This window comes from Muscardinus avellanarius (genome assembly GCF_963383645.1).
Source record: "Muscardinus avellanarius genome assembly, chromosome: 14".
Classification (NCBI taxonomy): Eukaryota; Metazoa; Chordata; class Mammalia; order Rodentia; family Gliridae; genus Muscardinus; species Muscardinus avellanarius.
In genome coordinates, this window is record NC_137800.1 from 33,687,105 (window position 1) to 33,710,784 (window position 23,680).

Below are 23,680 nucleotides of genomic sequence, written 5' to 3' on the forward strand. Positions count from 1 at the left end.
GATAAAAATCAGGTTGGGCCTCATTGGGGAAGAGAGTTTAGAAATGTTTCAGACAATGGAGGATTCATTAATGACAATGACATGCTCTCTGCCATGATGAAAGTAGAGTTTAGGAGAACTGTCGTGGATTGTTTAGTCGGAGAGCTTGAATAGGGGAGCTAGATGGCCAGAAGACACGTGAGAGGACTTTCCCAAAAATGCCAGTGATGAGAGCATGAATTAGTCAAGAGGAAAGGAAAGGACAAATGAGAGTTACACTCTAACAGAAAAGTAGGCAAGAGTGGCTGAAAAACAAAAACCGGAGTTTAGGGAGACGCTCTTTAAATGTGAAGTCATGAAAATTGGGTTCACACCTATGAATGAGACAAGAAAGTCGGGCAAAGGTGAGGCGGGGGAAGAGAGTGGATTCCATTTGAAAACTCAGACTACACAAAAATAAATACTAAAAAAAAGAAGACGACAAAGCCAAGCCCGGTGACCCATGCCTGTAATCCCAGTACTTGGCAGGCTGAGACGGGAGGATGGCAAGTTTTCAAGGGCAGCCTCAGCAACTTCATGAGATCCTGTTTCAAAATAAAAACTGAAAAGGACTGGGGTGTGTACTCAGATTGACCCTCCCCCCAGATCGGTCCCCCAGTACCACAAAAAGAATGATAGAGGAAGAGGAAGAAGAGAGAAGAGAAAGGAGAAAGAAAAGGGGCAGGTTCACTAGCAGTGTAGAGGAAATAAAGCATCCTGCATAAAGACAAGGCTCAGAGAAGGGCCTCTCTGCTCTGCATCCCACCACACTGATTCCTCTCCTGTGTGGTGAAGGTCGAGGATGCGGAACCACCCGGGGTCAACTTTGGGGCAGACCACTCACTAGATAAATGTCAGTGTAGCAAAGTGTTTAACTAACTTCTCTGTGCCTCGGTTTCTTTGTCTGTAAAATGGGTATAGTGATAATAATAGTGCGTTACACTATTGAGGTAAATATTAAATGATTTAATGTGTGGAAAGCACTTAGAATAGTGGCTTACACACAAGCACTCAAGAAGTGCGAACCATCCTATAGAGGAGCCAACAAGATGACCTGAGGGGATGGGAGGAGGGAAGAGGAAACTCTCTAAAGCGCACAGTGTACTTAAACGCGTCCAAGTCAACCACTAAGCCAGCAAGGAAGGAGGGGTGGGGAGGCAGTGGGGTGGGAATGGGGTGGGGGTTAAATCAGTGATGTGTACATGTATGTACACACAAGTTCTTTACCCCAATATGGTGTATGAATATAATGCAACAATAAAAAATTAAAAAGAAATGGTTTACCTTCAAAAAAAAAAAAAAAAAAGAGTAGTGGTGGTGGTGCCAGTACTAAATGGTAGTAGTATTTTAAACGCTAACTGTAGTTTTTCCTAATTCCTCATTAATTCAAAGGAGCTTCCACATAAAAGTATTGACTATGGTTCCTCAGATGTAAGTACAGTCTACATCATCTATTCATGTGACCAGATACCATAAAACCAAATGAAATAGTGTCATGTAACTCGTTCATATGCATATTTTCAGTGGGGGAGGGCGTGCTAGAAATTAGACAAATTACATTTTTCTGGCATTTTGAGAAACTTGGATGACATCTCTCCTACCCTATGATACAGTGTCGGCCTAACTGATTTCTCTCTCACTCTCTACTTCAAACTGAATCCTGGAAACCCAAACTAGAGAAAATTTTCTATAGGAAAATGTGTGATATTGATGAAAAGTTTCTATTCAACCTTAAGTAGAGATACTAAAGAGACAGATTTTTTTTCTTATTTCCTTATACTCTCATTCCTTTCCTCCCTCCTTTTGTTCTTACTTTATCTTTCCTCCCTTTTTTGGGGGGCGGGGTGGGGAATTGACCCAAAGGCATTCTACCTCTGAGTTGTATCTCCAGCCCTATTTATTATTATTATTATTGTAAAACAAGCTCTCACTAAGTTGCTGAGGCTGGGCTCTAACCTACATCCTCCTGTCTCAGCCTCCCAAATACTGGAATGACAGGTGTGTGCCACCACTGAGGTGTCCCTCATCTTTTGACCATAGGCCTTTAAAAGTAAACAAGGTCTATAAAGTGCATTAGAAATAATAGGCTTCGTATAAGTATTAGTTGATTCAGATAGTTTAAAGAACCAGAAACTTTGCTTAGAGAATTCATGACAATAGCATATAGGAAAATTAAGAAAAAGCATAAATTGTGGTCTGTATCATAGAGGGACCTAAATGTTTCCCTACAGAGTTTTAGGAAGTCCTCATCAACCATCATTGATTCAGTGTGGATACATGACATTATTTTAAGTAACACATGAACTTGTTTGTCTTCTTTTCTTAAAACTCTATTTATAATTATCCATATCAAAGTAGTCATTAAGATATTTCTGTTGGGCTCTTATTTACATTTCCAACTTCTATACTAAAAATTACATTCCACAAAAAATATCCAATTAAATTTTATAGAGATAATTACCTGTGTAGTAAAGCTACTTGGTGCAGGACTCTAATGCCCCCATCAGTGAAATAGACATAAAAATACTAACTACAAAGTAATACTTGCTTCAAGTATGCTTATTTTGAATTTTTTTCCTCACAGTTATTTAAGCAGGAGAGCAACAAGCATAATAGCCCACTCCTTCTTTTATAAAAAGTCATTATAATACATTACTTGAATTATTTTATGAAGGGTAGATTGTAATTGATACTAAATAGCTTACATGGTAATTCTGTCTTCATAAAATCATCTAGCTATGAATAGCAATATGTATATGTATATATATAAATGTTAATTATAAGATTAAATTGGCTGCCAAAATCACATATTATTTTACATATTTAGATTTAATTTTATTCATGCTGATATAATTATTTTATTAGTTGAAAATCTAATTTTGCCTGTGTACAAAATTTTACCTATTTAATCACAGTAAGTAGAGATCTTTGTTCTACTCATCTTTATATTCCCAGTGCAAACCAGAAACTTAACATATATTAAACTTGCAATATAGAGAATTGAATAATGAATGCAGTACTCTTCTTTTGAAGAAAGTAATTAAATACAGAAAAATCTTTATTAAACTTTGCTATTAGCTGCAAAAAGACAGACAACTTACTTAGAATTAATAGTAAAGATCTCAGACATGCCTATATTCACCCTGTAAAATATCTGATCTCTTGGGCCTCAGATTTATAAGGCTGGTTCTCATCTAAAGCTTAAAAACATTGTTAATTTATATTTGTGGCTTAAAGTTTACCAGCAGTATAACTCTGATTTTTTCACTAACTGAATCCTAAAGGAAAACACTTTACTAACTACCCGTTTTGTTGTTGTGGAAATGACCTTCAGATGTCTAAATTCAATGAGAGTAGATTTTATACCTGAAGAAACATTTGGTTAACTGCGAAAAGAGAAGAAATGAATTATTTCCACCAGAAAGTTTATAGGTTTGAAAGCAACAGAGCTTTCCTCTATCTTCATCAGCAGTTTGTCCATTAATTAGCCCTTCAATTCCACTTCAATTAAATTAACTCTAATTAATAAGTTCATTACAAAGATTGACGCACCTTGCTCAAAGCTAGTGTGCTAAACGCTGATAAACACCTTCACCCTAATGAAAAATTGATTAGATTGAATAAAAAGGGAACCTCAGAAATAAACCTCTCTTTTCTGGAGCTCAGCTGATGTTATGTTGCTCTGAAGTTAATCAAACCATCTTGGATCTCTTAATCAAAAATTTAATTCAAAGGAGATAGGAAATGTAGCACAGAAAGAAAGAAAAAAAACCACTGCTTTCTCCCAGTTAATAGTCCTGGGTGTTGTTTATTAGAAATGTTACAATTCTTATAGTGCCTTAGTATGGTGTGTAAACTTATCTGCAGAATAGAGAATTATAGTGTCAAAGAAATGTTATTTGGGGAACAGAAGGAGAAGATAAGAGCAGGTGGGTACATAAACAGTTACTGGTTTTTAAGTTAAAGAAAAAAGGCTATAGTCTATTTCTGTGTGTTAGAAATGATTTCAGATTTTTATTGTAAGTCATTTTTATTTTTACAAGGAAACCATGTTAAACAATAGTCTTACAGTCTTAAAACAGAACCATTGTTAACCGTATTTAACTTTATATAGAAAGGATTAAATACCCTTCACAGTTCCTTCTCCTTCCATCTCTCTCCATTTCTCTGTTGAATCTAGTTAAATAAAAGCATTTAAGAAACTATAAGGAAAAAAATCACTTTAGATATCCGAATTACTTTAAGAAGACTTTAACATGGCCAGACTGATGTGACGCACAACTATAATTCTAGTACTTGAGAGGCTGAGACAGGAGGATCTCAGGTCCAAGGCCAACCTCAGCAACTTTGTGAGGCCTTCAGCAACTTAGTGGGACCCTATTTGAAAACAAAACATAAAATAGGGCTAAGGGTTTAGCCCAGAGGTAGAATGCCTCTGAGTTCAATTCAGAGTACCAAAAAAAAAAAAAGACATAAGCTGGTTTCATAGTTTTAGAAGTCATTTGATCACTTGTGTTTCTTTCAGTAATTTCAGTAGTTGAAAACCCTTGTTTTTCAGATGACAGAGTTAATAAATGTATATATTGTTAGTTGGTTTCTTACCAGCTTATGTGGGCTAACAATTTGTATCAGTAGGACAAATTTACTAAACAGAAAAAACAATTTATTTAACCAGCAAGTACTGTACGTTCTATCATAGATTTTTCTTAATGAAAGTTTCTGAATATTTAACACATTTAAATAGTGGCATTTAAAACAGCCCCTTTTCTACATTGTTGGTGGGATTGCAAACTAGTTCAGCTTCGATGAAGCTCAGTGGGAATGGATCCACCATGTGATCCAGCTATACTACTCCTGGGACTGAAAGCAGAGACCTACGGTAATATATGCATACCCATGTTCATAGCAGCACAATTGACAATAGCCAAATTATGGAACCAAACTAGGTCTCCATCAATAGATGAATGGATTACAAAACTATGGGAAATGCACACAATGGAATTCTACTCAGCAATAAAGAACAAAATTATGTCATTTGCAAGAAAATGGAAGGACCTGGAGAATATTATGTTAAGTGAGATCAGCCAGTCACAGAAGGGTCATATGCTTTCTTTATGTTCCAGCTAGGGAGCATTTGGGATACCAGAGGGACTCCAAATAATGGAGGAGAATCCTTAATGGAGCCAAGGAGGAGATCTAAAGAAAAGGGAGGAGAAAGACTGAGGTTCATTAATGGAAATACTCTACCATAGACTATGTGTATACAGCGGCATATACCAATGTCAATCTCAGTATTCTTGGAAAGGGGGAAATGGGTGGGGCATCAAGTACTGTGTGCATGCATGTCATTGTCAACATGATTTACATTATGATGTGAGACTATAATGCACCAAGAAAAGCACATCAAGTTTTTTAAAAAGCCCCTTTTCACTTTTTACTAAATGTGTGAAACCCAAGTTCTGATAGATACCTGAGACAATTAGATACTGAAATGTTCATTAGTGTGATGTGCATGTGCTTTCTTAACTGGCAAAAGATACTCTTGTATATTTACATATAAATATACTATGATATATATATATATACAATTTTATGTATTAAATGTCTTTTTATATAAAGTAAGGAATTATTCCCAACAAAACTGTTATATGTATTTATTTATTTTTTTTTTTTTCGAGGCAAAAACAAAGCTAGAAGATGTATATTTTCTGATTTCAAACCATATAAAGCTACAATAATTGAAACAGTGTAGTACTATTCTAAAGGCAGATATATAGACCATTGGAGTTAAATACAAGCCTAGAGCTAACTTCTTCCCTATATTGTCAAGTTATTTTTGACAAGGTTTCCACGAAGATTTGGTGGTGGAAATAATAATCTTTTAACTAAATATTGTTGAAAAATAATAATTACATGGAAAAGAATAAAATTGGACCCTTACCTAATCCCACATACAAGTATTAACTCAAACTAGATAAAAGACCTAAATATAAATCTTAAGACTATAAACTTTTAGGAGAAAATCTGGGTCATAAAACCTCACAACATTGAAATTGGCAGTGATTTCTTGGATGTGATTTCAATGGCACAGGCAACAGAAGAATATACAAACTCCCTAAAAAATAAAAGAAAATATTGTATATCCAAAGACAATGTAAACAGAGTTAAAAGTTACTAATAGAATTGGATAAAATATTTCCAAATGCTATATCTGAAGGTATATTAATATTCCAACTAGAAATCCTAAAAATTAACAACAATAAAGGCAAACAATACAATTTAGAGATAGGTAAAAGACTAACATAAATAATGAATCTCCACAGATAACCAATCTTAGTTGTCTGTTGGATGGAAACTCTTGTTTCTCTGGTTCTGGTGAGTGTTACCTATTTCTTCTTTGTAGTTAATCTCTTTGAGTATTTTCTCTAGCGCTGGTTTTGAAGACATAAATTCCTTCAGTTTCTGTTTGTCATGGAAGCTTCTTATTTCTCCATCTAATTTGATAGAAAGTTTTGCTGGATAGGAAATTTTTGGCTGGAAGTTGTTTTCTTTCAGAGTTTGGAATATGTTACTCCAAGCCCTTCTGGCTCTCATGACTTGGTTTGGGAAGTCTGGAGTGATTCTAATTGGTTTGCCTCTGAATGTCACTTGGCCCTTTGTTTTTGTTGCCTTTAAGATTCTCTGCTTGGCTTCCACATTGGTCATTTTGACAATTATATGGCGTGGGGATCCTCTTCTCCGATCCTGTCTAAAGGGAGTTCTATAAGTTTCCTGGATCTGTGTATCAACTTCTTGCTCTATATTTGGAAAATTTTCTGCTATTACTTCCTTGAAGAGATTGTTGATCCCTTTGGTATCACTTTCTTTTCCCTCCTCTATTCCAATTATTCTTAGGTTAGCTCTCTTAAGATGGGCCCATATTTCCTCAATGTCAGATTCCTGCTGTTGGATATCTTTTTCTAGATTAGAAACTATGCATTCATTTTTGGATTGCTCATCTTCTAAGAGCGAGATTCTGTTCTCCATGTGGTCTAATCGGTTGTTTGTGCTTTGAATTGAGGCCTTTACTTCATTAATTGCATCCTTTATCTCTTTTTGGCTCTCTCTGAGTTCTTTTCGAAGCACCTCTATTATTTCTACAGTTATTTTCCTGATTTGATCTTCTAGAAATCTCTGATTTTCTGTTTTATCAGGTTCTGATGTTGTGGGGTTGTGCACATTCATTACTTCAGTGTTATTCCTCTTTCCCATGATTTCGGAGGTTTGTGCCTTCTCTGGGTTCTTCCCTTGGGTCACTATGGCTTCACTTAAGGTGCTCTGGATCTCGAGTCTGTATTATCTCAGACCCTACTACTCCTTTACTGAGTTGTATCACATAGTCTCCGACCCAGGGAGTCGATAGAGGCTGCTTTAAACTATGGGGGGGTGCCAGGTTGCACGCTCTCCTATGGTGTGATATCTCTGCCACCACCACTCCCTCACTGGGTCAAGTCCCAGGAGGCACAATACTGGGATTTCTCCTCTGTGGCCCGCAATTTGACTCACTGTTCTTGAGTACGTAGATGTAGCTGTGCTGGACTCGGTGAATTCACTGCTGCTGCCGCCGCCGGTGGCAATATGGCGCCTCTGCCACGCCCTCGGCCATGAGGCTGGCGTATTTTTTCTTCTCTGGTTTTGATTTCCACTTGAATCCCTGTGGCGTGTGCTGAGCTCAGCCACTGGGAGCTTTAAATGCTGTCTGCGCCGAAAGATCCCGCCTGGCTGTTCCGCAGCGGCTCACCTCGGCTTGCTGTAGCCGTCCGCTGAGTTCGCCGCTGCCGCCGGCAGTATGGCGCTGCTGCCGCGTCCTCGGGTGCGTGTGTCTCCTCTGTGGCCCTGTGCTCTGTTCTCAGTCCGCTTTCTCTCTGGAGCCTGGTGGTTTTTTTGTTTTTCTGGTGATGGTGTTTTCTGGCTATGAAAGGCGCTCTTTTTGTGGTAATGGAGATTGGTTGTTAGCGGGACTCTTAAGCCCCGCTTTTCTCGGTCGCCATCTTCCCGGAAGTCTTCTTATATGTATTTAATATGCCATTCAACCATGTGTAAAATAAAATAATGGATAAGGAAATAAAATACATAATTCATAGTAGTCAATGCTAAAATGGAGGAAGGATATGAAGACTGTAGCTTTTCTCAGTGATTTTGATTTTCACTTTAAGAAGTTCAGATGTAGCCATCTTTAGGAATTCCCCTTCTCAGACGCTGCTACTCTCTTCTCTGCTTTCTCTTTTTTCATTGTAGAAATATGTTCTGTGGACTGTGGCTCCCATGGCGTTTGCATGGGGGGCTCCTGCCGCTGCGAGGAAGGCTGGACTGGCCCAGCATGCAATCAGAGAGCCTGCCACCCCCGCTGTGCCGAGCACGGGACCTGCAAGGACGGCAAGTGTGAATGCAGCCAGGGATGGAATGGAGAGCACTGCACCATCGGTAGGCCAGCCACACTTAACTCGTTATTGCTACAGGGATTGTTGGTGGAGCTGGGGACCAAACCATGGCCCCACTGCATGCCGGGCAAGGGCTGGAGCTCTGAGCTCTGCCCCGCCCCCTCCACGATCTCCATCCTCCATCATTTACAAAAGAACTCAAATTGCCAGCTATTTTTCAACTTGGCAAAAGCTTCTTTCTTCCAATTATTTTTTACCTGTCTTCCTTAAAAAGGAAGTATTTCATTTTTGAATTGCGGTCGACATTTTACAGTGGCAGTTCATTTCTGTTTTAAGGTGACTGTCATAAGTATGAGACAGACAAATTTTGTATCCATTGTCTTTTTGTGATGGCCATAAAACTGGACTTAGAGAAAGAAAATGTAATTTCTTATTTATAAACAAACTGTGATTGAATATTACTTCTTAGTGTTCCGTATTACCAGCCTACTTCTCTAGATAGCTGTCTTTTTTTTTTGGTGCTGAGAATTTAACACTACCTTCAGTTTACACCCCTAGCCTTTTTTTCTTTCTTTCTTTCTTTTTTTTTTTAGAAACAGTCTTGGTAAATTCTGAAGGCATCACTAAATTACTGAGCCTGGCCTCAATCCTCCTGTCTCAGCCTCCCAATTACTGGGATTATACATGTGTACCACCAGGTCCAGCATAGAGTCATGTTTTTTAATTCAAAACCATGTATTTTTAAATACTTTACCTTGTTAACTTCTATAAGATTCCAGAATCATACACACATCTTAAACTTGCCAGTACTTTGAGTCTCTACAAATAGTGTTTGACTTATAATTTTATTTTGTAGTATCCCTAAAAATAAAGTTGAAAATGTACAAGTCTAGCCAATCCTAAATCTATATATGTCACACTCTTTCATATATAATGAAAGTCATGCATATCTGTAGGTTACATAAAACAATCAAATTAAAGATTAAAAATGTTTTTTGTTTTTATAATAAATGGTATTTATCATGGCTATAAAAGTGTCTAGAACATATATAATGCTATAATTTCAATATATTCAGTGTCTTTGCTCTTACCATTCAAGTTCTTTCATTAAATTGTTCTAGTAAAAAAAATCAACAGCAAAAGTAAGTAATGTATTTCTATCTTACTTTATTGAAAGTCTAGAGCATTAATTACAAATGGTACAATTCTACAAAAGTTTTAGTATTTGACATAGTGTTTTTCCACATTACTTTATGTCTTTAAGGTAAACTTGATTGAAGCCTTTAGGAGAGTGTCAGTATCTTAAATGATTTTTTCTTCTAATGTATCTGTAGGTATGTACTTCACTTTTTTGCTTACAGGATTTAGGAAGCCGGGAATTTTGCCATGGAAAATTGAAATCACGTACATCTTAAAAAATGGTCACAATTGTATTTTCACAACCTGCATGTAAGATTCTTTCTAATTTTATTGACAGCCCTGCCATTGTTCCCAAGGGTCCCACCCATCCCCACATTCAGTAACCTTCTAGAAGGATTCTAGGATTCGGGTGGCAGGATTCAGGGCTATGGTTTATTAGTCATCAGAAAGAGGAGGTGGCCCTTCAGGCAGAGCCTGGAGAAACTCATGTGCAGGCTTCCTTGTGTTCCCTCTGCCCTGGGAGAGAGGTCACACGGAGCAGACTCCTTTCTCCAGCTGTGAAACACAGAAATACTGTCCGTGAAACACATGGACAGTATTTCTGCCAAGGCACGCCTATTAGAGATTCAGAATCCAAGGTTTACTGCTCAAAGAGCTATCCTCTATCCACCACGACCACCAAAATTCCACACCCCCAGAAGAAAAGCAAGTGCTTAGAGCTCCAGGACGGCGAGATAACTTTTGCATCCAGATTCCCAGATGCTAAACAAGGGCCAGGCTTTCAAGTTCTTGAAGATCAGGCCTGTAGTGTTAACTCATGTGTGCAACACCATTAGGGTCTTACCTGTTGAATGTGATCCTACTGCCTAAAACTGGAGAAACTTTTCATTTTTGCTGAAGTTAGCCAAAAATGCACACATTCACAGTACTTGCAGAGTACCTATCACCCCATTGTCATAGGCTTTTCCCTCCTCTACTCTTTGAGAGGTGTCCCAAGGCACCAGCAATGTGATGCCCATGTGAAATATATTAGAACTTGCCGGGCGTGGTGGCACACACTTGTAATCCCTGTGCTTGGGAGGCGGAGACAGGGGGATCGTGCAAGTTTGAAGTCAGCCTCTCTGGCTTAAGAGACCCTGTTTCCAAATAAAAAAATATATAAAATAGGTCTGGGAGTGTAGCCCGGAAAAGGGTTTCCAGAAACCCCAGTACCACCAAAAATAAATAAATAAATAAATAAATAAATAAATAAATAAATAATATTAGGACAGAAAAAAGTTAACAACAGGATTTGTGTATTTTTCTGTGGATGTATAAAGGACAGTGCAATACTAGGACCACTCCCTACCCCAAATCTCAGAATGTTCCTATGTCACAGGCAGAGCAGGACGAATAGGCTTCTTAGGATATTTTGTGACCCCTGCCACAAATAGATTCTAGCCAAGGGAGAAACATTATATATCTGACTGTATCCTAGGAAGTACAACAAACACACACATATCTTGCTTTTAAAACCAAGAAATGTACCAGAAAGTTATCCATAGGACCACTTAAGTTGAAAGCCAGCAGCTCAACAAATCATTCTATTGTGTCCTCACTGACGTTGGCAATATTATGTGGTTTCCCACATAATGGTTTCCAGTAGATGAGCTACTCTTGAACAACTTTCTAGTTGTTTGTGAACAAACAGGGATTTTTATTAGTAGCAGGCATTTTTATTACAATTTAATGTATCCTTTTTGTGGTTGTTAACAATTCCATTTCCTATGGTTTTCATTAATTATGTTACCTTTATACCCCATATGAATAACAGTGTGGGAAATAAAAGGACTTCCTTCATTTAGAAATAAATCTTGGATGTAAACCTTTAGGAGAATGTACAGATACTTTAAATCATTGTTTTGCCTTTTTTCTACTATTAGAACTCATGACTCCAAATTTTGGCTTGCAGAGACTCGGTTGTTTCCCCCTTGGTACTTACTGCCTGTGTGTATGTCCTCTGTGAAAAGAGGCTCTCTGAGAGCCACTGGTGAAGCAACCCAGAAATAAGGGTGTGCTTTCTCATGGGGGTGGTGGCTGTTCTGTGTGTTTTCTCTCAATTTCAGCACTTACGTATCTGGCTGAAAGAAGCTGCCACTTTATGAAAGAATACTCATAAATCAGCAAGATTTTTTTTCATTCTCCATATTATGTGCCATCTCATTGCATACAAACAGGGAGGTTAATTGAAAGAGAGACGGAGGAGAAATTAAACAGTTAGAAGCAAACAAAAGTTCCCAACAGAAAGCAGAGAATATTCTTCATTCGTCATCTTACTGTCTTCATAAACTCAGTTCACGCTTTCATAAAACCATAGGCATGTTGATAGTAAAATAGGTTATGAATTTAGAAAATTCACTGAACACCTCTCTGCTAAAGGGACTCCAGCCTGATATTTTTATTAGTGTATTCGTATTTTCTTCTCGTTATGAATCATGAGTTCAACAAATTATGCGTATTCATCTGCAGGTTCATTGTCCCAAGTCCATCTCCTTTATGGGGTTAGACTTTGACTAGTGATGCATACAGATGGCAAATAAAGCAAGAGGAAATACACTTTTAACAATATTATGATTAAAATAGATCTCCCCCTCTCTTCTTCTCTAGAAGGCATTTATGATTCTTGGACCCTTTTTATAAATAAAAAGAAAGTTATATAAATGAGCCATATCAAATATGCACCAGTACTTACCATTCACATGGTTTATCAAGAATAGCACTGATATAGATGTCCAACTATAATAATATGGTGTCATTCCATAAAAGAGTTATGTGATTATTGTACTCATGTGCCTTCCTTTGTTTTTTCATGAGCCAGGAAAGATGTAAGAATATTTAGACGGTGTATAGGTAATTTTTTAAATATTAAATGTTCTATACATAATGGTTAACATACTTAGAATATTATATGGCTATCTGTATATAAAAAGGGGGTTAAACAGTTCTACAATGTGAAGTCTGATCTATGAACTGTGGAATAAGAGTCATGACCTAATTCACTGAGCTCAGTGTTAATGTATTTAACTGGAATCAGAATCTTTAGCTATGAAAAGGTAACTCAACTGGTGTGGCCCACTCTTTTCTTCTTGCTTCATAAAAGGGGATAACTGCTGTGGGGCTGGCCTGTAGCTAGAACTCATTGGCCGTAGAAGCAGTACAAACACCCTAACAAACACTGTTCCATGGATATTGTCAAGCAGAGAACAATACTAATGAAATAACCTGGGCAATGATAAATCCGAGGCAATGGTTTTGAGCATTACTAACCTGTGGCTTCCACAAGAACCATTCTTTTTAGCATTTGTTGAAAAGTCTTTACCCCTACAGTCATCTATTTCTATCTGAGTGCATTGACATTAGAGTGGATGAGACTGAAACTTGAAAGGAAGGGAGGGGGATTGAATCCACATTTGATTGTTTATCTACCATGGAGCGGTGTTATGAAGGAAAGGAAGACCCAGCTCACCATCTGTAGACAGGTGAATGGTCTCGGAAGCCTGATTGGCATTTTTCATTTCTCTAGGGGACAGAAATGGAGAAAATAGGTTTAGATTGTATAATGTTTGGTTGATATAAGCATATTTAAATCCTGAAAGAAGCCTTCCCTGCCCCCCAATTTTTTATCTGCACTTCAGTAAACTTTAACAGTACCCTAATTATGTAGGTGTGACATGTTTTATTTCTTCTTTTGTTAGCTTCAAGGATAGTTTTAGAAAGAGACTGTGTTTAATTTCTTTCCATTCATTATCTCAAAGGATTAAGTCTATTGGGTAGTGGCCCTATCTCAAAGAACCTCTGAGGTCTCTTGCAATTCTAAAATTTATTAACTATTGACAATTTCTGCTTTGTTTGGAAAGTTACTAGATTTAAGCATGGAATTCTCTTTTTATTCTCAATTTCATTTAACATTTTATTTTTCCTATGGTGAGAAATCACCTTCACTTTTTAGATCACTTGGAGTCCATTTTCTAAGATAATACAGTTATCTGCATACCTTTCATTTGTCAGTTAATTCATTTTTCCATTAAATAATTATGGAACATCTCTTCTTTGATTCTTATTGAGTAGTGTTTCTTATAAAAGGTAATGTAACATAATGAAAAAATGTATGGACTTGGAAATTTCTAAAAGATGTATTTTTCAGTCAACTCTGTAATTCACTGTAACTTATATTTTAACTGTTCTTAACCTCTCTTGGGCTTTACTTTTTCAAATATAAAATGGCTATTACTAATATATGTTGTGCATAAGCTACACCATTTACATAGTCTGGATGTGTTTGTATCTTTTAATGATATCAGAGCTTGTTGAATAACAATAAATTCATAGACTCCATTACAATCATCAATTATAATTTATCAAGTACTTGTAAGTTACCCAGTAGCCCTAAGCCAGGCAATCACAGGTTCCCTTATTCCACATTTTATTGCCAATATCTACAGCACCTAAGTGATACATTGCACTTTACACAGTGATGCATATAGGTAAAAGAAAGGTTTTGCACTGAAAGCAAAGGCAGAGAGAGAGAGGGAGGGAGGGAGAGAGAGAGAGAGAGAGGTGTGAATGCCAACAAGTCACTGCAGGTGGTGAGACAGCATCACAAGCAGAAGATGAACTTGTTCAGGGTGCAAACTTGTTGGAGCACAGAGCTTATTCTTGGTCAAGGTTTGGATAGCAGGCACTTTCATAGTGAGCCAGGTCAAGCAGGGAGAAGCCCAAGGACAGAGTCATAGCCTGTCCACCTCATAATGCAATCCCTGGATGCTCTGAAGACTGGTCAATGTGTGCCGCAGTAACCAGTCTTGTGGGGCTTCTCCTTTTAAGACTGGTGAGGTGGTTACATCTGATGAGACTGCTAAGCTCACGAACCTGGTTTGATATGCCACCTTTGCATCCATGTTCTTGATGTAATTTGCTAAGTTCCTAGGTGGCCATTTTTTTTCTTGGCACATTAATTTATCAGTTTGTGCCTTTTGATTATGCCACTGGGAGTTATTTTCTTCTATAAGTTCTGTCTGTCCAGCATGTGGTGGTTATCTATTTTTTCCCAGACCAGTTACCAAGTCATTTGGCCCTAGCATTTGTACTCAAAGTGGAGTAGCTTGTTAAAAATTGGGCTTTATAAAATGGAGTAGCTTGGGGCTAGGCAGTGCCTGGAAGCTGTTGTTCTACATATTATGGAATACTCCACAAATTCATATGAGATTTTTGAAGCATAATACTTATAAAATTTGAGAACTTTGGGATTGGAATCCTTGCTGAAACATCGAGTGACCCCCAGAAAGTCATTTAACCTCCCTGAGTGTGTTTTCTTGTATGTGAAATGTGAATATCATAAACATCATAGGATTATTAGAATTAAATGAAATACTAAACTAAAAAGCACTTAATAAAGTATTGAGCAAAGAGTATTCAGCAAATTAGAGTTTTTATTTTGGTAGTAAGTCTAAATGAGACAAACTGCAAACCAGACAATGTTTGGGATGTTAACATTTCTAGAAAAAAGTAAAACAAAATTGTGTCCAAGGAATTACTTGAGTTAATGAAATTTCCATTTCATTGTTAATGAAATACAAGCGAATGCAAGAAAGGATATTGTTTAACAAGAAGCTGTTGTGTTTGGGTTGGGGGTTAGAGAGTTGTTTTTGGAAATCATGTTGATGAAAGAAGGTAGAGTATGTTGTGGTATTTTTCTTCTAGTAATGTCTCAAACAGAGAACTGTTTATTGAGCTACATTGATTTTCATGTACTTTCAGGCAATTCAAATGGAAATTTGGCCTAGGGGAAATCCTAATTCCTTTAAGCTATGAAAGACCAGCTATTTGTTTTTATTCTAATTCTTCAGTACATTGGGAAACAAGATCATTAATGATCACAAAGACATGCTTTGTTTGCTCAGACAAACGTAGACATACTATACTCAGCATACCTCTATTAAATACCATGGCTGCTCTGGGTTTTGGGATGCTGGAGACTAGAAATTGAAAATGGAATACACACAGCTGGGGAGTTACCTACGAAACAATATATGGAGGGAGGGAGAGATTAAAAAACAATTAAAAAATAGTAACAATTTTGAAAAATACTCTTTGGATGCTTCATTTAGGTTACAAAAGTTAATATTCTTTGTATCTTTTGTAATGTTCTCCTAGTTGAAAATCATGTTAATAAGACAATATGAAATTTTAAAAATAGTTTTTTACTTTTTTATTCAAATGTAATTTGCAATTACCTCATAACAGGTAGATATGGAGTACTCTGTTATACCTACAAATGCCTACCTCTAGGAGGCATTTAGCTTCTTATTTTCACCATGAGGGGACTTTAGGGGCTCTCTCCAGAGGCAGAGAAGACCTCTTTCCAGGTTTTCAGGCTCCTAACACATCAGAGAATAGAATTTAAGAATGTATCGGTTTTAGCAAAGAAGAAGAGGTTTACTAGAAACTGAAAGGTGAAAACACAGATTTTCAGAGCAAAATGGGGTCTAGGTGAAGAGTGAAAGGCAAAGTGGGGCCATCCAAGAGCTATAGGAACTTCTGGGTTTCAGGCTCCTCTTTTAAAGGAAACTCTTTAAGGGCTGGACATGAAAAGGTATGTGGAAATGATATCAGTGTGCTAATCACGTGACCAATTATGATGGTTTGGCTGTTCTAAGGATCTTTGGGTTCACATTGTATTTTCTGATCAACAAAATGGTCACTATATTATCGGTGTCTTAAAATATTGAATTTTCCTTCGTTCAATCTATTCTAAAAAATACATGTGTTAGTACATTGAGTAGGTGAATAGTACATAGGGCAGTTTTCAGCAGTGAGTGAATTTAAAGTCATTTTAAAAATTATAGATTTCTCAAGAATTTGGCAATGATGGTCCTGGGAGAGAAAGTATGAAAGCATAAGGCTTTTAGAGTAAAGTTATGCACTCTGATTCTTCCTTCATCTTCTTTCTACCTGTCTTTTATTTCTTATCTGTGCTTCTTCAACATCAGCCAGTGTGTTATAATGGTTGGGAAAGGGCGACCAATGCCACACTGCCTGGGTCCCTAACATATGTACTGTGAAGCTTCAGAAGCTGAGTGTCGGGTTCTCTCACACCAGCTCTCTCTAAGGTTCCACGGGGAGCATGGGTTCATACAGCTGTGTGTGACTCTCCTCCAACTCCCTTTCCACATTTTCCTTTGGGTACAGTGCCACTGGAGTGGCTACAGGCATGTGGACAATAAGGATCATTTGAGCTTGAGTCTGCGTTTCCTTTACATTCAATGGGGATATGTTTAAGAAGTATAAAATCATTTCTGGTTGCTTTTGTTACTGCAAGCCATTCAGTAAGATTCCTGTCAGCCACAGACGTAACTGGTGACGTGAATGCACAGGTTGAGAGAGTATATAAAGACGTGACTTTGTCCTCTGGAGCCACAGAAGTTAGTCAGTGTGACATGAAAAATACAGCTTAACATGTATGAAAACAATTCTTGTCGTCAAATTGATAAAATCTCTAAACAAAATTAAAGTTTTCTCCTATCAGAATATGTTTGATAATGGAACTTAGACAATTATTAACATAACATAATTTGTTTTTCTTGATGAGTATTTATTTCTCTTTAAAGGAATATATTAGAATTCATTTCATAGGGTACAAAGCCAAAATAGTACTGCAAACAATGAGTTCATCAGTGTGTAAAGTTACATGTGTTATGCATCCCAGTGTATCACTGAATCATATGAACCCATCAGGAAAAGATTTCTTATTCCTATGATTTGATATATCAACATTAACAAAGATAACATAAAATTCAAAATATTCAGCCAAACATGACGATAGACACCTGTAATCCTAATACTTGGGAGGCTGAGAAAGGAAGACAACAGGTTTGTAGCCAGCCTCCCCAACTTAATGAGGCCCTGGGCAACTTAGTGAGACCCTGTTTCAAAATAAAAGATAAGCCGGGCGTGGTGGTGCACGCTTGTAATCCCTGCCCTTGGGAGGTGGAGACAGGAGGATAGCACAGGTTCGAAGCCAGCTACGCTGGCTTAAGAGACCCTGTTTCAAAATTTTAAAAAAGTATAAAAATTGGTCTAGAAGTGTAGCCCAGAGTTAGAAGGGTTTCTAGGAATCCCAGTACCACCAATAAAATAAAATAAAATAATATAAAATAAGATAAAATAAAAAATAGGGTTGTGCGTAGCTTGGAGATAGAATGTCCCTAGTTTCAATTCCCAGTAAACTCTCCCAAAATTTCAAAATATACTACTATGAGGACATCACAACAAAGTGGTTAATAAATGTCATCAGTATAATAGGGATATAAGATCATACTTTTTGTAAGGTCATTATAAGATCATTTATAAATTATGGAAGACCATTTAATAATTACACAATTAAACTCTCTCCCCAAATTTAACTGTAATGCTAAAGACTTACATTATATTACCAATAGCAAATTTTGAAGCCAAATCAAAAAAGTAATGAAAAACATATTAGGCCATCACAATGAATTATAGAGACTGAATTATTATTATTATTATTATTATTATTATTATTATATTTTATTTTGTTGGTGGTACTGGGGTTCCTGGAAGCCTGTCTACCTCGGGGCTACACTCCCAGACCTATTTTATATTTTTTATTTGGAAACAGGGTCTCTTAAGCCAGCACAGCTGGCTTTGAACCTGCACGTCCTCCTGTCTCTGTCTCCCAAACACGGGGATTACAAGCGTGCACCACCATGCCTGGCAGAATTTTTGTTTTAATTTATTCTTTGTGGTCCTAGGGATTGAACCCAGGGACATTCTACTTCTGAGCTCCACCTCCAGCCCGATTTTTTATTCTTTACTTTGAAATAGGTATTGAGAAATCACATAGGCCCCCTGCACCTCAATTTTGTCATCTATAAAGTAGGAATGAAAATAAGTACTTAGCTCAGAGTAGTGCTGAGAGTACTAAATGGGTTAGGACACAGAAGAGTGCTGTTACAGTACCTGGCACAAATTAACACCACACAGATGTGACTTATTGTTTTCACTGCTGCTAGAGTATCTGAGCTAAAATTAATAGGAAGTTGGTTGTGACTAATTCTTCCCTACTGGACCATCTCTTAGCCTCCTACCAATTCCTCTTGAAAAACAAAATATCAAGTTAGATACAAGGAGTACTATTCCCCTCAGCTTCTGGACATACTGAGAATACAGACAAAGCCACCTCCTGATCTGTCAGTCATAGTTGGAGGTTGGGTCATCTGGGGCGTAGCCGGCATGGAGTCCAGTGGAAAGAAATTCTTCTGAGCTGACTGGGTTGGCAGTAGAAACTCAGACAGGCTAAAGACCTTCCATGAAGCATGCAGAAGGGATGCGTGTTGAGGCCTTTCCTTCTCTGGAGTTGCAGTGATTCTGAGTAATAAATCGCATGTGATAGAGGAATAGTGGTTTCTGAGGGAGTCCTGGAAATCCCCCCTCAGAGTGCATTGGGTATCACCCATGTTCTGAAAACTGGGCTGAGTTCCAGATGTCTATTTCTTCCACTGAGATACTGTTAGTATTCATTGGGGGCCTCTCAATATTATTCTTCTCATTTAAGTCTAATTTATTCAGATAAGAGTTTTATATACAGTACTTTACCCTTTGTAATCCCCTCAGAATTGGTATTTTCTTAAATGAGGTCATACAAATTCTTTTCTACAAAGACAAATCTAGTTTTTGCAACATCTCTAAAAGATCGAGGCCCTATTTTGTTAGATTGTCAGTCCTTTCTCACTTCCATTTTAGTATTTTTGAAACTGCCACAAAGATGTTTGCTTTTACTAGTCAGTTTAATAGTATTATTTTATTTCATTTATATGAAGATCTCGAATGATGTGTGGTTATTTTGTGCACGGGAATGGTAGCTTTCTATTTTGATGTGATTCACCTATCCTTCCAATGGTTTTCCTTTTCAGCTGAGTGAATTTTTCTTTTGCATTAGTTTGTTTTTCTTTATATATACCAATTTCATCATAAAAGGCCATGAAGTAATGGGTTCAACTTAATTTCAGCCAACATTGTAATCAATAGCAGATCTGCACTTTAGATCAAACCAGTCTCTCATTCACTGTTTCATCGCCTGTTAAACAAGAGAGTAATTGACAAACAAAAAATTAAATGTAGTGGCCTGAACTTGAAGCTTTATTAAGTCTGACTCTATGTTTCTATCATATTATAGTCTCAAACTATACATGTCTACCCTTTTGAATCACCTGGTTTCTACTGACTCTGACAATCCACATTGTGTAATGCTTCAGAGTTGTTACTCATTTGTCCTCTACAAGCTTTTTACAGAATATGTTGCAACTTTGACTTTGTATTCCACCATCCTTATTTTCTTAACCTGCTTATACAAGTCACAAAAGGTCTCCAAAAGCCCCATTAGAGTTACATCCTCAAATCAGATTCAAATTTTCACTTACTTATGCACCTGACTTACTATGTGTCCATCAATAAAACCATAGCTAGCTATCTTGATAAATGTTCTTTAGCCACAAGGAGGATTTATTTTCCCACAAATAATCTCCAAGAGAGCAACCATTTCTTTATCCCTAAAAATGGAGTTAATGAAGGCATAACCAATCTTTGGTATTTGCGTCCCTTGATCTCTGCCCTATGGTTCATACTGTCTGTGTTCCGGTGAATATTCTCACCTCCATAATGTAAAGACCTAAACTCATAACTTAGAGGAAAGATGATTTATTTTCTTATGGTTTCCAGTTCAGTCCACGTGAGGCCAGGGACCGTGGGTCTCAGGGCATGGTGGTGGTAGGCAGAGGGAGGGAGAGTACATGGGCTGTGCTGCTCATATCATGAGGGGTGGAAGCAAGAGAGAGAGAGAGAGAGGGAGAGAGAGAGAGAGAGAGAGAGAGAGAGAGAGAGAGAGAGAGAGAGAGAGGAGGGAGAGAGAGAGAGAGAGAGACAGACAGACAGACAGACAGCATGAGAGCGAGCGAGCAGGGGAAGGAAGAACCCTCTGTAACCCCCAAGGCCTCACCCCCAGGGATCCACCTTCAACCACACCCTACGGCTTGGTCACCACCCATTATCCACTGTTGAGATTACAGCTCTCATGACTCAATTCTATTAGCTCCAAACATTACTAAATGAGCTCTTATGGGGACATTTTATATCTAACTGTAACACACTCTTACCTGAAGTACAGAGGCAGCAGCAGCTAAAGCTGTGTGAGTTTCGATTCAAATGGCATCCGTGCTGTGAGAGGTGAATATTGGTGACAGGTGGATTGTTTAGGGAACAATTAAATGTGTTCTATACTTTAGGAAAGGAGAGATCTTTTTTGAGACTTCTGAAACTCAATACTGAATGTAGGTAATTGTCTTATGGGTGACTATATCTGGATTTAATGTTGTATTTCCACTTAGGTCATTTATACATAGCCTGGGAGGATGAGAATTTTAAGATCTTTAGACAAAATATGCTTTACATGCTTATTTAGAGTCATGTGGTAAGTGAGTTCTGAGCTATGGTGGCTATTTGGGCTCAGATTTCTCTCCAATCTACCTCCTGTGGTATTTCTGGGGTCCCAATAGCTACTGCCTAAACTGAGCTTTTTCCTAGATAGCTTGCTATAAGGTCCCCTGGCTTTTCAAGCAGCTGTGTTCAGAAAGAATGGAGGGTTGAATCTACTGTGATATTTCTCAAATGGCAGCAGTATATAAGAAAATGCTGATCATTTATATCGTTTCATGATCACTTGCATGTCATTGAAATATGCCTCATTTATTTACATTTGATAAACTCAATTCCTCTTTTCCTTACTGTCTTATATTCATTTCCCACAAGGAACCTCATGGTTTGCTAGCTAGTTTTTTTTAAGTCTCTAAATAATTTACCATGTAGGTATTCGGCAATCTTAGAAAAAACTTATAATTATTATTTCACAGAAATTTTTAGGTCCACTAATTTGAAATAACATGTTGTGTGCCATGGTAGATTCTTTTTGTTTTTTTTTTTCCGGTACTGGGAATGGAACCCAGGGGCATTCTACCTCTGAGCTACACCTCCAGGCCTATTTTTTATTCTTTATTTTGAAACTAGGTCTCACTGAGTTGCAAAAGGCCTCACTAAGTAGCTGAGGCTGTCCTTGAAACTGTGATTCTCCGGTCTCAGCCTCCCAAATGCAGGGATTACAAGTATGCACCACCACCACAGCCCATGGTAGAATTTTAAAAAAGAATACTGTCAGGAAATATGGGGATAAATGAAACACAGCTCAATAGACCAGAACAGGCTTTATTTGGGGTAAAGCCTAGGAGGGGGACTGATTAGAAAAGAAAGTCCACAAGAGGCAGGAGCCCTCTTCCTTACAGACTAGGAGCTTTTTATTGGGGGGAGGGGTGTAAGAGGGATGGAAGAGCAATGCAGTCATATATTCCTCCAATTGGCAGGCTTGACATTGGCCCAGAGCAGGTGAATTCATGGGGCTGGTGGCAGGGGAATGGTTGGAGGCATTTTTCTTTACTTTCTCTCTCATTTCTTGGAGTCCTTTATTCGTGTCCTTCTCCAGCCAGGCCTCACAGTGCCCACATCTCTATCCATGCCTAGGATTTCCGGTTTTTTCTTCCTTAAATCACATTTCTCATTCTAAGTCAATTTTAATTCTTTAACAGTTTAGTGAGAGACATGTTATCTGACATAGGCACTAAAGGAAGTTTCTTTTCACCCCCTGAAGGTTTGATAATTTGAGTCTATACTATAAGTAGCTGACAATAGACAGATTAATAGGAAAACAAGGCATACAAATTTTTTAGTATACAAACACACAGCAGTCACACAACATATGAAATTCAAACAAGAGCCAGATGGTTGAAGCTTAAATAACATTCTGAGTTACAGAGAGGCTAGGGGCTTGGAGTCTCTTGGGGGAGGTGACAGCAGCAAGAAAGAAGTCGGGGCTCAGGCCTCCAGAGGAAGAGAGGATGTGGGAGGAAATGCACAGTGAACCAAGGCCGCCTGCCCTGCAGAGTCTCACAGGTAACAGCCCTGGCAAGAAGAGATGGGTGCTCATAGCAGAGTCTCTGTGCCAGGTGTCTGACCTTGGTCTCCTCTTTCCCGAGTTAATCTTCTCTGCTTAGTGAGCTATCTAGGGGTCCAGTTGTACTCTGAAGATATAGCAACCTCAGAGAAAGCCCCTCCCTGCTCCCAGACAGGAAGAAAGGATAGGAACCCCAGGGGTGAGGGAGGAGGTCAGAGAGGCCTTGATCCATTCACCTTTAGTGTATAGTACTCAGCATGCCAAAGCACCATACTTTGGAGTATCATTTTCTGAGTCTCAGCCCTGAATAAAAGCTAATTAAGTTGTGTGTCAAGTTTCTGTATATTGTTTTATTAAAATCTTGTCATTTCTTTTCTCTCTTACTAATATACTAGAGTATCTGTTTCAGTTTGGATCACCTCATTGATTTACATCTTTTAAAACACCATTTAAAATCTTAATTACCGCCCAAACCTAGTATAGAGGAGGTTTTAAAGCTCAATTGACTGGATATACAATTTAGCCAGAATTAAAGATGAAAAATGTTCTTTTCGATTCTTGCCAAGTTCATCAGAAGCCTTTTATTGAAAAGTTGAGATCCAAGGCATTTGGGAGTGAAACCAGGTGCAAAATAATATGTTTTCAGCTATTTTGCAATATTAGCAAGAAAGAGAAAGATTAGAACTAGTGCCAGATTACAAAGTTGCTGCATTCTTCCTAAAACCTTACCCGGTTTTTGTAGAGTGCCAGGAGCGAGGGAAGTGTTAACATGGATTTTCAGTTATTTTCTTATATGCGAGAATTGTATTGTTCTGGACCAGAGGCCGGACTCTGGGAGTTCCAACAAACCAGGTCCAGCCACTCATCCCGAAAACCAAACTGAAAAGGTAATGACAAAAAGCAGGGGAGGAATGCTAATCCTTATGGTCCTGCCAGGAAAACAAAGCAAGCTCCAGCATCTTAGCCTTTGGGGTGCTATCAGGAACTTTAGGATTAAATAAAGGAAGAATCATCATAGGCATGGAGCCAGAGGTATGCATCACAAGGC

At 38.0% G+C, this 23,680-nt stretch overlaps 1 protein-coding gene across 10 annotated transcripts in view; it reads left to right on the forward strand.

Annotated features, from left to right (window-relative positions):
• Positions 1–23,680, forward strand: part of TENM3 (teneurin transmembrane protein 3) — a gene marked incomplete at both ends in the record, with an annotated part of 500,748 nt that overhangs the window by 378,496 nt on the left and 98,572 nt on the right. For all 10 annotated transcript variants that reach the window (XM_080710678.1, XM_080710680.1, XM_080710681.1 and 7 more), the window contains one exon: positions 8,296–8,481. In XM_080710678.1, the coding sequence (XP_080566804.1) occupies positions 8,296–8,481 (186 nt within the window). The remainder of the gene's footprint in view (positions 1–8,295; positions 8,482–23,680) is intronic.